This window comes from Hetaerina americana, unplaced genomic scaffold, assembly GCF_022747635.1.
Source record: "Hetaerina americana unplaced genomic scaffold, ioHetAmer1.1.p SCAF_5, whole genome shotgun sequence".
In the NCBI taxonomy this organism is placed as follows: Eukaryota; Metazoa; Arthropoda; class Insecta; order Odonata; family Calopterygidae; genus Hetaerina; species Hetaerina americana.
The window spans coordinates 15,151,229-15,165,165 of NW_027287095.1; the positions used below are offsets into that span (position 1 = coordinate 15,151,229).

At 37.0% G+C, this 13,937-nt stretch overlaps 2 protein-coding genes across 3 annotated transcripts; both read left to right on the plus strand.

Moving 5' to 3' along the window:
• Window positions 1-3,010: 3,010 nt before the first annotated feature.
• Window positions 3,011-8,469, plus strand: LOC139693699 (PSME3-interacting protein). Of its 2 annotated transcripts, none has more exons than XM_071591950.1 (5): window positions 3,011-3,094; window positions 3,242-3,368; window positions 3,473-3,571; window positions 3,814-4,164; window positions 7,319-8,469. In XM_071591950.1, exons 2-5 carry the CDS (start codon window positions 3,272-3,274, stop codon window positions 7,639-7,641), a joined length of 870 nt encoding a protein of 289 aa, XP_071448051.1. In that variant the 5' UTR covers window positions 3,011-3,094; window positions 3,242-3,271; the 3' UTR covers window positions 7,642-8,469. The 2 variants fall into 2 exon arrangements, with proteins under 2 accessions (XP_071448051.1, XP_071448052.1); XM_071591951.1 differs by having other exon boundaries at window positions 3,040-3,147.
• Window positions 8,470-10,038: 1,569 nt separating this feature from the next.
• Window positions 10,039-11,342, plus strand: Vha13 (V-type proton ATPase subunit Vha13). Its single transcript, XM_071591909.1, has 4 exons — window positions 10,039-10,170; window positions 10,276-10,376; window positions 10,449-10,547; window positions 10,824-11,342. Exons 1-4 carry the CDS (start codon window positions 10,089-10,091, stop codon window positions 10,908-10,910), a joined length of 369 nt encoding a protein of 122 aa, XP_071448010.1. The 5' UTR covers window positions 10,039-10,088; the 3' UTR covers window positions 10,911-11,342.
• The last annotated feature ends 2,595 nt before the right edge of the window (window positions 11,343-13,937 follow it).

Below are 13,937 nucleotides of genomic sequence, written 5' to 3' on the forward strand. Positions count from 1 at the left end.
TCAAAACTACTACTACTAGGAACACAAAAGCTCTTAAACCAAGTCAAGGTTATAGACAATTGGGAGGGCTAAAAATATAGTGGTAATAAAAGAAAATAATAAAAATTGCAAACACACTTAGCACACTTTCTTTCCATATTTGGCTAATATTCTGGCTTCTCACCTCGAAGGGACCAAGTTCAAATCCTGGAGATGATAGTTTTTTCAGTGGTATCCCGATACCTACTTGAGGTGCTTTCTGGGGAGGCCGTCCGTCGGATGGGACATTAAACTGCAAACTCCTCATTGCCTTTCATTAAGAGTAGGCTAATACCAACGCCAGGCTCCACTTCACCCTTCCTCCATTCCCAACCAATCCTAATGGCAAAAATGACCTCAGCTGTTAGTCACCTCCTCACATAACTATTACTAATACAAATAGAAAAGAAAAATCAATAAAACAAATTCTTTATCATGCAGAAAATAAAATATATTTAAAAACTGGGGAAAAAACATGGGAAGAAATTACAACCATCAATAGTTAGTGGAATGATAAAAATAAATATAACAAATTCATGCATGTAATAATTAAATTTTGTATAATTCAATCTACAAATAGTTATTTATCTATTAAAAGGTATTGCAGTGAGCCCATAGTAGTCACTTGTGTCATGTTGACTTCCTCCTGTTTACCCTACATCAAATCCTTCTTTAGGGCTGTGTACTTTCTACCGGTCTTGGTGCTGTCCAAAAAACTCCTTATCCTGCCTACCTAATGCTATGCCTTCCATCATATCCTTATCTGTGTCCCCCATCTCCTCTCCCGATTTCCTCCTTTGGAAGCTTCCCAGCCAATTCCTCATTCTTCCAATAGATTTAACTTCACTGTCAATCTTTCTCTCTAGTCAACTTACGATTTCAATTTTTTAATGATTAAGTGAGGAATAATGTAATATTTAATTTATTTTTCTTTTAATTCACTGAAATTAAAATCCTTCAGCAAGAGTTAAATCAACTTAAATATAACATTTTCAAGTTTGGGTTAATTAGGAATAGATATATTTTAGCAAATTTTATACAAGGGCAGCTGCATTTTGCGGCATTATTAATATCAAGGTTCGCCTACTCTCATCAATTTAGGAGATGACTGTTGGAAAAAAAATCTGCATTGGCCGTTATATATTTATTGAACATAGAAAAATTGATTAAAAAAACAGATAAATTAATTGATTTATAAATGGACCTCGTATTTCAATGCACATTTATACTATAAAATTTTATGAAAGGAATGTCAGTTTTTGTTGGATGGCACTGAAATCTTCCAAGGTTGCATATGTTGCATATTTCCTTGGTACTTGGTCTGCAATGCAAGGATAACTGCAATAAGGGATTAGACTGCGATATTGCAAAAAATATTGGCCAATATTACTCATGACCAGTCTCAAAAATGAAGTATGTTGTTAAAAATGCATGTTAATATGTACAGTATTTAGTCAAGACATGTTAATGAGACAGGTAAAGCTAATATATATATATATATATATATATATATATATATATATAAATTATATATATATATATATATAAAATTATATATATAATATATATATATACTGCCAAGTATATATATATATATATATATACTACATAATCGCTAACCTCCTATCCTACAAAGGAGGGTGGCCATTTTTCTTTTCCAGGAGTTCCCATGGCTTGATTTTGGTAGGAGCTTATTTGCATTGAACCCCAGGAGGACTCCGATTCCTGATTGCCAACATTAATTCTCTTGAGTTGGTTGCACATTATCCCATTCAAGAAATCAAAAGTAGAATCCACGCCCATTAAGAATTTTGCATTTGCCAACCCATCCATGCCTGAAACATGTGCAACAGCAAAAGAAAGATATATTAATGCTGAAAAAAATAAATATTTAAAAAAGCAATTATCTTCATAGCTCACCTCTTCAAATTAATGCATATACTCCTGAAGCACCATGATGACTAAATACTTTTGCAGCTAAGTTTACACACGTTTTCCGGACTGAGGTTGTGGACAAATGAGCCCATTTAAATGAAATATAATGAGGCATATTAATGCATCACACACTTAATAATTAATTCCAAATTATGTAATTATTGAAACACATAGCCAATCTTATGGTCAATTTCGAACCATGATAGTGTAAATATTAAGCTGTGTAACTGAATTCAAGTGTTTAAACGCTTTCTTAAGATTTATGAGAAGGATAATTGAAAAATGCGGAGGAAATTTAAAAAAGGAACCTCTAGCTCCAACATTAATGATAACATGTGGGTCTATCCATTTCAAAACTGTAAAAACGGGAGAATGTATGTACATATATGCAAATTATTAGAAATAAAATCATGTTATGACCCACTGTTAAAGCTTTCAAACTGCAAAGTAAACAGTTAATATTGTGACAGCAATCCACCTGCAGAATTATTATAATAATTAAAACGACTACAAATTGAGAGAATACGCGAATTCTTTCATATATCACTAAATGTGCCAACCAATGACACAAAGCCCATTGCAGTGGATGTGTTGGTAGGACAATTTTGGAAAAAACTGCAATAAAAACTATTTTCCCCTAATTGACATCCTTATGTGTACCACACGATTAATGTACATATGAAATAGCTCTTGATCGTTACTAAAGCTACAAGTGATTCCAAAATTGATGGATTGGCAATGAGTTCGTTAGATGTGAATATAAATACACAACTTACTTCCCGCCAAACTCCCTCGAAAAATGTAATTATGTACCTCCTCTTAATTTGCAGCCAAAAATACATCTTTCAGGCTCCACAGCTGCATTTGGGAATGTTCAACAAAAAAGAGCACAGAAATCTCAATGTTTTTCAAACCTACTATGGCTATTTCAGTTTGAAGTGAAAACGGCTCCCTCCCTGGAGTACGGTAGATTTGAGGAGGGGGGATAGGTTTGTCTGCTTCTTTAGTTTGAAAACCCACTCGCAGATGGCTTAGAATAAGGACGATTAAGTACGGAGTGGTAACACTGGCCTGGTTCGCGCTATGTCGCATGTTTTCTGTCGCATACTGAAGGTTTAGGAATGTCAGTGTTTATAAAATTGTAAGTGTACATCGCACGTAATTTGCCCTTTCGTGATATTTATAATTTGAAAGGTAGATACTTGGCCGAAATGTTTACATTTTTAAATGATACAGTATACCTTGCGTAACCGACATCAGATTATAACCCTTAATTTTACATTTGCAGTTAGGCTAAGAACGCATCGAATAAATAAAAATGAGTTCAGGATTTATTTCGGAAGCAGAATTAGAAGAACGGAGACGATTCAGGCAAGAAGAATGGGAAAAAGTGAGGAAACCGGACGAGCCAATGGGTAGGTGAATTTAAAAATGCTTCATCCACGTTTCTATCAAACCTAATCGAAGTGTTTTTACTGTTTACTTGTACCCCTTTTAATCAAATATTTTGAAATCTCAGAGGCCCCAGAGGAGCAGTATGATCATCGTTCCTTATTTGAGAGGCTCCAAGAACAGAAGCAGAAGAAAGAAATGGAATATCAAGAGTCGATTAAGCTCAGTGAGTCGTGATTTCTTTATCCTTCTATGTTCGTAATTTTCTGAGGTTTTGTTTGAAAATCGTTTGTGATTAATTTTCAAAACATTTAAGTCTAATCTTATTTCATTATTAATATGGCGTAGCTTACCAATGTATTGACCAGATATTTGTGGTGGTAGTAGAGAAGATCAAACGATAAAGTTTTGAATTGAGATCGCATGTATTCTCGGTTAGAGGCTAACAAATGTGTCTCATTATTTTAGAAAATATGATAAAAGGCCTGGATGATGAAGAAGTGGAGTTCCTGGATTTAGTAGAGCAGAGAAAAGCAGAAGAAGAGAAGCGTAAATGGGCCGAAGAAGCCAAGGAGATACGTGATTTTCGCGAGGCGGTGGTTACTCTGCAGGAGCAGAGCCTCACGGAACGGCTGACGGCAGAAATAAGACTCCCTTCCACCCTTGGGGCAGGGAATTCGAAGCAGAAGTCGCTGTCGATCGGATCCAAGAAGAATTCCCAGCACCGCCTCCTCGCGGGTGCCGTTGTGAAGAAGAGGCCCCCAACAGAAGGACTGGGATCTTCCGAGAAGAGGCCTCGCCTGGAGAGAGTTAATCCATGTGAGAGGGCAATATACTAAGTAGAAGTTTAAGTTGTTGGGGAATATTTTTGATTTCAATCCTTTGTTTCTATATGATCATTTCTTAGCAACACTTATACAAATCAAAAGCCTGTGTTACCAAGATACCAGAGGTTGTGGGGAGAGAAAGTAAAAGTGATCATGAATGGCATATGGAGGGGAGGTTAGAGAAGGGAATCAGGGACAGTAAGGGAAAGTAACTGGAGGAAATGTCAACAACAAAAGCATATAATTATCTCGTGGAGATAAAAAAGGCCATTTACACCGCGCCTCATGAGTTCTTGTCCATGCCACATTTATTCTTCCACCAGTCTCACATTAGACCAAACACTTTTAAATTGGCCAAGAAGGGTCTCTTTTACTGGAAGTAGTCCGCACATGAGAGGTCTCCCCTCTTAAGTCTGGGATTTTCCTCTGAAAACGAGCCCATTGCCTTGATGCCAAAAGCATTGGGTTTTGTCCATTATTGGTACTCTAAAGTTCCAATTTAAGTTGTGGCAATTAATATATAGTGGGATTACTAGTACCCAGCATGATTAAGAACCATGTTTATAATACTGAATTATTTTTAGTTTTTCAGACTTTCTACCTCACATAATACTATCCAAAATTTCAATTATCCCACCTCCTCCTAACCACTTGCTTATCCAACATACCCCTTTTCTCTATCTATAATATCCCGTTGCCTCTCAGCAGCATAAACATTTCAAAATTCTTTAAGTAAGACTTTTTCTTCTTTTATTTGCCAGAATACAATTACAGAATTGTGAGAATTGGAATCTCTTCCTAGACCCTCCGGTATTAAAATCCTTCCATCTGTCTACTCTCCTTATCCAGATTATCTCAAATTCAGTTGTTTTTCTCTTCCATCTGATCCATTAGCTACGTGCACGCACGCAGGGAGAACTGGTGGTATGAAATCTCATCTTCAGGATTATCTTTCAGTTTTTAATGCTTTCAGAGATGACTCAATGAGGAATGAACAAATGTAGCAGTGACTGCTTGCATAGGTCACTCACTTTTCCTTAATGTTGTGTAGGGGCCTTTCTCTTCAAACTGCATGCCCCTTAAAGCATGTGCAAGCACGCCACTGTAGGATAGATCCTTAATATATACACTGGCTGCTGTGAGTATCACTTCTCTAAATAAGAAATCTCTGAGAGAATAACATACTGGCACATTTTTTAAGAGTATCAATTTGTTTGTTTAAGTGACTTTAATCAGTATCCTTACTTAGCTACCCTGGTGCTCACAATTTAGCACCACTAGAATCTGTGATTCCAATTGTCTTGATGTGTATTGATATTTGCTGTCAAGGAAATGAGTACTTGAGGTAACAAATCCCATGCCAATCTTACTCGTATTGTATGTCTGAATACCTCAAGGTCAAGCATAGGTGTCAGTTTATAAACAATGATTGCTCGCAACTTTTTTCTATTTATACCCTAAATCTTTTGCCATGGCTGAAAGAACCTGGTGACTTACAATCTGGCAAATGTTTTAAATTGAGCTGTGTCTGTTATTTTGTATGTTTTTTTCAGTTTTTCTTGCTTGTGCTTGTTGTATTTCTAAGGTTCAGCTATCTCTTGCTGAATTATGACAATGGTTTGCTGGATGACTATTTCCTAATATATGGGTACTGTGTAGTAGTCAATGGTTTTTAGTGGTTGTCTCATCAGTATATTGCAGAGAAAATACATTTTTATGCTCCAAACATTTAATTTTTGTTAAATATTTTAAAAAACAAAAGAAATTTTGGGAGTATTTTAAAATACAATTATTAACCAGTTTCTTTTGAAATGATGCTAGGGAACTCACATACACTGTCACTAATTCTTTTTAGTCTTATTGTAGAGTGAGCATGCACTTATTTTCCAGTAAGTGCATGCAATTATTACTCTTAGGAATTGTGCTGACACCTAAAACACAGTAATCAACCCAAAGGTCGTTTTGGTAGGTGATAGTAAAGTTCACTGAGCACTAAGCCCGACAGCGTGTGAAATCCATACATCAGAGTAGGGCCGCCAGTTCCTTTCCCATGCCCGTTATGGTTTCCCAAGAAGATCTGGTGCCTGGAAAATCACATAGCTTGGGTGGAGCTGCAGGTGCCCAGAGTGCCTTGCCCGGGAATCGAACCCGGGACCCTCCGGTCAGTAGTCCATCGCTCTACCCCTGGACTACCACGACTCCCCTATAGACTCACAATGTGTTCATTCGTAGATAGTACTTGACTGACTCACAACCATACTTGCTTATAACATGCGATTTTCATTTATGGGGCCTTGCTTATTATCTAACTGGGCTCTAAAACATTGCAGATAATTTTGAGATGCATTGTATGAAAGCTACCCATTTAGTGTGAATCATGCATTGTATCCAAGCTACAGTGTGTCCCCAATAACCTGGCTGACAATCAATAGTCTCCTGTATGGCTGACTAGTCCATCTTTGACATCAGAAAAGATATGCATGTTCTGTGCTAAGTTAGCAGTGGTGTGGAGGGGATGAGGGAGTATCCTATAGGAAGGTGAGAATAGGAGTGGTTGGTTTTGGAATGTGGCGTGTCATTGAAGAGCAAGTGATGCTGCAAAACGCTTTTCGTTGATTCAGGCAGCTTTCAAGGACCAGTCACAACGTGCATTCATGGTGCATATTTGTTTCATCTGGTGTGGCCCTTCCAAGCACCCAACCTCCTCCCTCAACATCCTTCCATTACTGTGGCTTATTCTCATGTGCCAAGGTTCTTCCAAAAAAACTGGTTTGGTTCTAATTTTGAGCCTTGCCAATGAACATGATGTATATACTTATTTATCAAAGCTATTAATGTTGAAATTAAACAGTCTGGGTGTCCATATTTTGGCATTGTTGTTGTCAATCTTAAAGGTTATGCTGAAGGATTGAAAACCAGGCAATGCAGCATTTTACCATGTGTAGTTTGGTTTGTAATAAAATATAATATGAATAATAATAATATTGGGATGCATAATAAAACGGAAGTAAATACAAAAATATGATGCCCCAGAATTTTTGGAAATAGTCACCAGCGAATGCTGGGTAAAAGGTGTTGTGTGGTAATGGGTTTAGAACAATGAGGACTCATGCATCCATTTGTTATTGTGTCTTGTTGCTGATTAGGTGTGGAAGGAGGTACAGAGGCATCAACTGCTCCCTCGGATGCTCCAGTGGTCAGTGATGCTGTGGGAAATGGCAAAAGGCAGCACCCGGGTGATGTGGGAAACAAGGGGGAGGATGGGGTTGTTTCAGACGACAATAGTGGTGGCGGTGGTAGCCTCCAGTGCATTGGTATCCTCCCTGGCCTGGGCAGCTACCCAGATTCCAGTGACAGTGACCAAAGCTCGAACACGGACGAAGATCTGCCCAGCATGTTCTCCGGCTACGACCTCTGCGGGAGGAAAGTTGGTCCAACTATACGCAAGGCCAAACAAGAGGGAAGATAGTGTGACTGAGTCCCGTGCATTCCACTTGGTGCGAGTATAGTAGAACTGTCAAAAGGATTATACATTATGATCAAATATCCAGATGTTCTGAAATAGAACATCAGGTTTCCCAGCAACTTCTCAGTGGTATATTTATTCAAATAGGTAATGTTAAAAAATAAATAATATAACAGTTTATCTGCATTTGCTATTTATTGTGACCTCAGTGTGAGAGGAATGAATTTTTATCAGTAAATATTCTATGAGACGCCTGAGTAAACACATTAAATTAATTCTATTAGGGGATGAACTTATATTACTTATCTGTTAAAGTGCTATATAAATATGAGTGATTTTTAAAGAAACATCTCAATTATTCAATCCCAGTTTTTCTTAATGGTTGGTTTTCGGAAGGTTTGAATATGTAATGTTCTCTTTATTTTTCTTTACAACTTTTATTTACCATAGTATATGGGAGGAGGCACCCTGGGCTCAATCCTATTGTCTTGATTGGTTTATCAATCAGACTACTTTGCAATGAAATTCCTTCGACATGCGTGAATTTTTCATCTCTTCAATTCATGCCACCCGACATTAATATCCCCCCCCCTTTTCCACTGGAGTGGCTATAGTTAAGGCGAACACAAGAGGAATGACCTCAGATGTGCGCAAGCATGAGAAACATTTTAATTGATTTTATTTTCCGACCCCCAGGATAAAATTTAATTTTAAGAATTGGTCAAAATTAATACCAGCATTCTTTCTGGCAGCTCTTCATGATTCGTTGTGACGCAATTAAGTGCTTTTGATGTAATATTTGCAAAATTAATAAATATCTCTGGCAGTGGGTGGCCTAGAAAGTGTTATTCAGTCTTTTAAAAGAGCGAGACTGCAAGGTTCCTGTGGTAACTGCTCTACTTCTATGGGGTAATTCTATTTCTTCAAACCTGATTAATGTCTAGGGAAAATTTGATTCACCCTGGAGCTGGATCAAGTTCCTAACTTCCAAAGTCAAACCCTAAATTTTTCACAATTCTTTTTGCATTCTGTTTTCTGGAGAACTTAGTGCGAGATGAAAACAAATTGCTAAGTTTTATTCAGTGACCTTTTTTGCCAAAAATATGGAAATCACAGAAAAGCAATAACAATGAATGTTTTTAAAAGTTTAATGTACATGCGAGAGATGAATGCTTCTGGAGGTCGGCAAGGACAACATTCTCCCACTGTGATGTTACTTGTCCCTTCTCTCAACTTCACCCAGAGCTGTTTCTCAAAAATTCGATATTTAAAGGGACTTCTAATATTTGCTGTTAAATTAGATGAATTTGGAATATGTCATTGTGACAATGATGGTTTTCCATTTTAACATTACTAACTTGTTAACAAAGCCCCACTAATTAGTAATCAACCTAAAGATAGGTAGGAAAAGTGAGGGTAAAGATCACCAAACCATTATAGTCTGTGAAATTCATGCAACAGGGTAATGGAGAAGGTACTTCCTTATCCGTTACCCATTTCAGGGAGCATATTCTGGCAAATTAGTGTGTGGATCTAAAATACATCGACATTATCCATCCTTCCTACCGTAATAGTATGTATGCCAGGGTTGGCACCCTAGCATACATACTATTTTATCACACTTGCATTCTTGTTATATGCTAACTATTAATGATTTGCTAATTTTGTGTCAATTAAAATGTATGATGCATAGGAGCACTGGAAAAAATGATGGCCAAAAAAAAATAATGTGACATCCATCAATGCACATAGTTGGAAATAATGTTCAGTTTAGATGAGGAAGGTAAGTGTAACAAACAAAGCATGCATGAGCCCTAATTCTGCTATATTCAGTAAGAAAATTGGTAAATATTCAATTGTTCCCAGCTCAACTGTGTGGAAATTCATTTTAATTAAATGAAATTGGTCTTTAGGCATTTACAAGAAATTCAACGGGACCCTTTCTTTGGCTCAATGATTTATATTTATTAAATGGTCAAGCTTAATAAATTCAATGACTTATCACTTTCCTCACTGGCATAAAGAGAGGTGGGAATGAGGAGGTGAAAAAGGGAATGTAGTGGGGCAAAGGCTAAAAAATATTCCTTAAGGATGTCTGAAGAGGTGATAAATTGTGAGTTTTTCTGATGAATTTTTATTAAGCTGAGTCGTGATATAATGAGTACATGCACAATATGTGCTCAGTGAGGACATAGAGTATCAACGAAATGGACTACATAATAGTAACTTGCATTTTTCTTCAATTCCAAATGTTCTGACTTTTTCCCACCTAAATATCACCAGCAGTATGAACAAGGATCACTGTAATTAACGGCAGAAGTAACTGGATTTCGTAATTTTCCGCGTAGAATTGGATTTCCCCCTATCGGTCCCAAACGAAACTATGATTTTCTTCTTCGGCCTAATTTCTGAAGCAATTGTCATGTGATCGATCGTCGACGATAGCGAAAATGGCCAGCCAAAGTCAAGGGATTCAACAGCTTCTAGCAGCCGAGAAAAGGGCCGCAGAGAAAGTGGCAGAGGCCAGGAAAAGTATGTTTAAACAATTATGCCATTGCATGTAAGAGCATGGATTGTGTGTAAACAATTATACTATGGTGGTCTGCATTACTTCACGGAGTTGATTTTTCTTCATAGAAAAGGCTCGTCGTCTAAAGCAAGCAAAGGAGGAAGCTCAAGATGAAATTGAGAAGTATAGGCAGGAACGTGAAAGGCAGTTTCGGGAATTCGAGGCTAAGGTAAGTTTGCATTCGAATACGGTATCCGTTTGAGAAATCTTGGCTTCTCACGATAATTTTCTTCAATGTTAGCACATGGGGTCACGTGAAGATGTTGCTGCCCGCATAGAAGCAGATACTAAAGTCAAGATAGAAGAAATGAACAAGGCCGTAGTGATGCATAAAGAAGTGGTGAGTGTAGTTGTGTAAATACACGACTTTGAGTTTAGTTCGATGGTGAAATACTCACTTCATCGACTGACTTGATTAAAAATAAATAACTGCCTATAAAAATGAATTTCCGGGGTCAAAAATATTATATTTGTCTGACGAAGTTTCTTGATTAAAGTGGGACCCATTAGTTTTAAATTAGGTTGATATGGTTTTGGCCGAAATCTAGTTTTTCTGGACAATTCAAGGTCCTTCCGAATAATTAATTGTTCAACAACAGCAAAATTTTTATTACAGGTCATTCAGCGTCTCCTGCAGTTAGTTTATGACATCAAGCCGGAACTTCATAAGAATTATGCTGCTTCCCTTGGTGGCCAGCACTGATTCACTGGAGTTATGTAAAATTTGCATTTGGTGTTTGTATCACAATTCTCTGTAATTCCATGGAAAAGTTAGGTAAGGGATAAATGAGACTAGATTGGGAATTAGTATGAATAATAATTATTTAATTAAATATAAAATTCTTGGTGTATCTAACACTCGGCATAATATTTTTGTTTAACCATTGTTCAATCTGAGTAAAAGGCGCACTATTTTTTAAATCTGTATAGAATTATGCATATTGCAATTGACTTGTGTTATTCGGTAATTTTTCAGAACTGAGTGAATGTTGCCAGTTGTGTTCTTTGAAATATAAAGCCACGTTTTGTAAATGGTATCAAAAGCTTTAGCTGCGTCTTGCATTGTAAATAAGTGTTGTAAATCATGTAACTAAAGTATTTTAAATGTTCCAAATATATAATGGTTATCGCTGTCCATTGTTTAATAATGAGTACGTAAGTTTCCAGCATTTGCCCAAACACCTGTAACCCTTGTTGTTCATCATGCATGTGAGCACAAGGCTTATGCATGTATGAATTATCTTCATGTATATCCTTCATTCTGATTGCTGCCAGCTGGGTTAGTCAGGTGAGTAAGGGACTCTCGTGCTAACCCAAAGGTTGAAAGTCCCAACCTGGGTATAATGTCAATCACCTGTGGTGGTTTGACCCCTGAAGCACACCGGATGACAAGCCAAAGTATTATTGGGATCCCCATGGGTATCCAGATAGCAAAAAGATTGGAGGAACATGCACCATAAATGAATGGAATTCTCTCTCCATTGTACCTGTGTTAAAGATTTCAAATTACTAGGTAGTTAAAGGTGTTTTTTCAGATATATGCTTATTTAATATCTTTTTTGACACAGCAGATGTGTCATCTTGCATGTGGTTTCAGTCACTTGATGGGGGAAAAGTATTCGTCAACTTCACTAAATGAACCTTCAGAGTATGGCCCAGTTGTGTCTCTAAGCACATCAGTTTTCTGTGCATGATCTATGAAATTTATTGGTCGTCGAGAATGGAAGTTCATTTAAGATTTGAAACCCTGTAAGCAGTTAGGCATGTTCAGTTTAAAGTTAAAAAAATATAGATTTCTTGAATTTTGTTTTATGTATATTGGTATTGTTTTAAATGTGAATTGAATTATGGCAATTTAAATACATTATCTCAGTTGAAGCAGCTTACTAAAATTTTCTTAGAACTGTGTGTTGACATTCAAGTTTTGGCTTATCAGGAAAAAGAAGGTTGTTACCTTCTTTGTGCCAGGTAGGCAAGGATAGGATTTCACTTGAGCTATTATAACATGAGCTGTTACATGATTAGCAGCAGCGAAGACCATGTTAAAGTAAATTGGTAATTTTAGGCTTTACTTTGTGGAATTTACCCATTATGGAAAGCACAAATGTCAACTTCACAAATTCCACTTAATGCTAATAAGTGGATTTGAAAAAGTTCTAATATTTTCTTTCCTTCATGTAAGTTTTTAATTGTGGGTATGAGACTTTTTTTTGCACATCATGGGCACATGGTAAGTTTTTGAACTGCAGTAATACACCAATGGCATCAAGTGAATGAGCTGAGTGCATTAGAGTGTAAATGTTATTCAATAAAAAAAAAAAAGACCTCATTTGTTTCTACTGAAGCATTATTGTGGTAGCGCACGGCCAAGGTGGGTAATAATTGGACTCAGACTAACCATTGATGCACTCTTCTGTCTCACATTATGCAATGCATCCTATACTGCAATAAACATTAATATGTGCTTGCTTTCCTTTAATTCTGCCTGACATACCCTCTCCCCCCTCGGCCAGTTGCTTAAAATTCTCTCATCTGTGCATCCATCTTCAATCTTATTCTCTCCAGCTTCCTTCCGGAATTCTACCTCTAACAAACAACTTTTCTCAACTAAGTCTAGAACTACTTCATCAGTCTTCCATTCTGTACTCGTTTCATTCTCCACATCCGAAAAGCTATCATCTCCATTTGTCCTGCCTGAATGAGCCGGCAAAACCACACACTTATTTCAAAGTTTCTACTGATCATTTAAAATTTTGTTACTTTGCTGTACTGCCAAGATCCCAGTTATCAACTCCCTTGTCATTGCAGCTCTTTTTCCCCGGTTCAAATTCTTATGGCCCTAAGACCAGAATCATTTATATGAAAAAACTTATATAGATGAACTGTTCAAACAAGTTTATGCCCTCAAATGTTAACATTCATCTCAGTATTCCTAACTATCAAGAACCTGAAGACTTGTTTCCTATGTAGATTATTGCTCATGTCATATTTGCAATCAGTAATTTTCGCAGCAATTAACACAACTTAAGCTGATAGGCTAATTAAGGCTTGACTGTACTAAAATCTGATTGGTCCAGTTCCTCACTTACCCTTCCTTGAGCCCTCCCCATGCTTGGCCCACCATTGCCTCTGCATATGTGTACATGAAAGCATAGTGAATAATTCCCAGCCATACTCTCGCTTAGAACTGCCCACCCAATTATCCATCAGCCTCCCACGTCTCCACTACGGTCTTAGACATTCAAATAAGTCTCATATCCCTCCAGCTTAATGTAGGGTGTAGCAACATAACTTCCTTTTTTCCTAAGCAAATTGTATTTAAAAAAGGAAGTTATGTTGCCACCCCCTGTACTACCTTCTGCAATACATTCATTAATTGTACACAATCCACTCTATCTTAAAATATGTGGTTCAAACAAAGTGCCTGGTTTAATAACTTTATAATGGTGGCCTAATTCAGCTCTGGCATCACAGTTACCCAACACCTTTTCAAGCCCAAACTGATCTTTCCATAACTATACATGCGTACTCAATTTTTTGGTTGATAATCCTAAATACTTCCATGGGTGTGGAGAAGATCAAACTAGTACTCCTATAGCAGTCCTCAAATGCTGCTGTTCCTCCTATTCTTGGGGTAAAGATTAATATCAATTTAAGTAAGTGTTCACATAAATTTTCTCCATCTTAAATGCCACAATCCAGAAAAAAACTCCTTTATTTCCTAAACAAT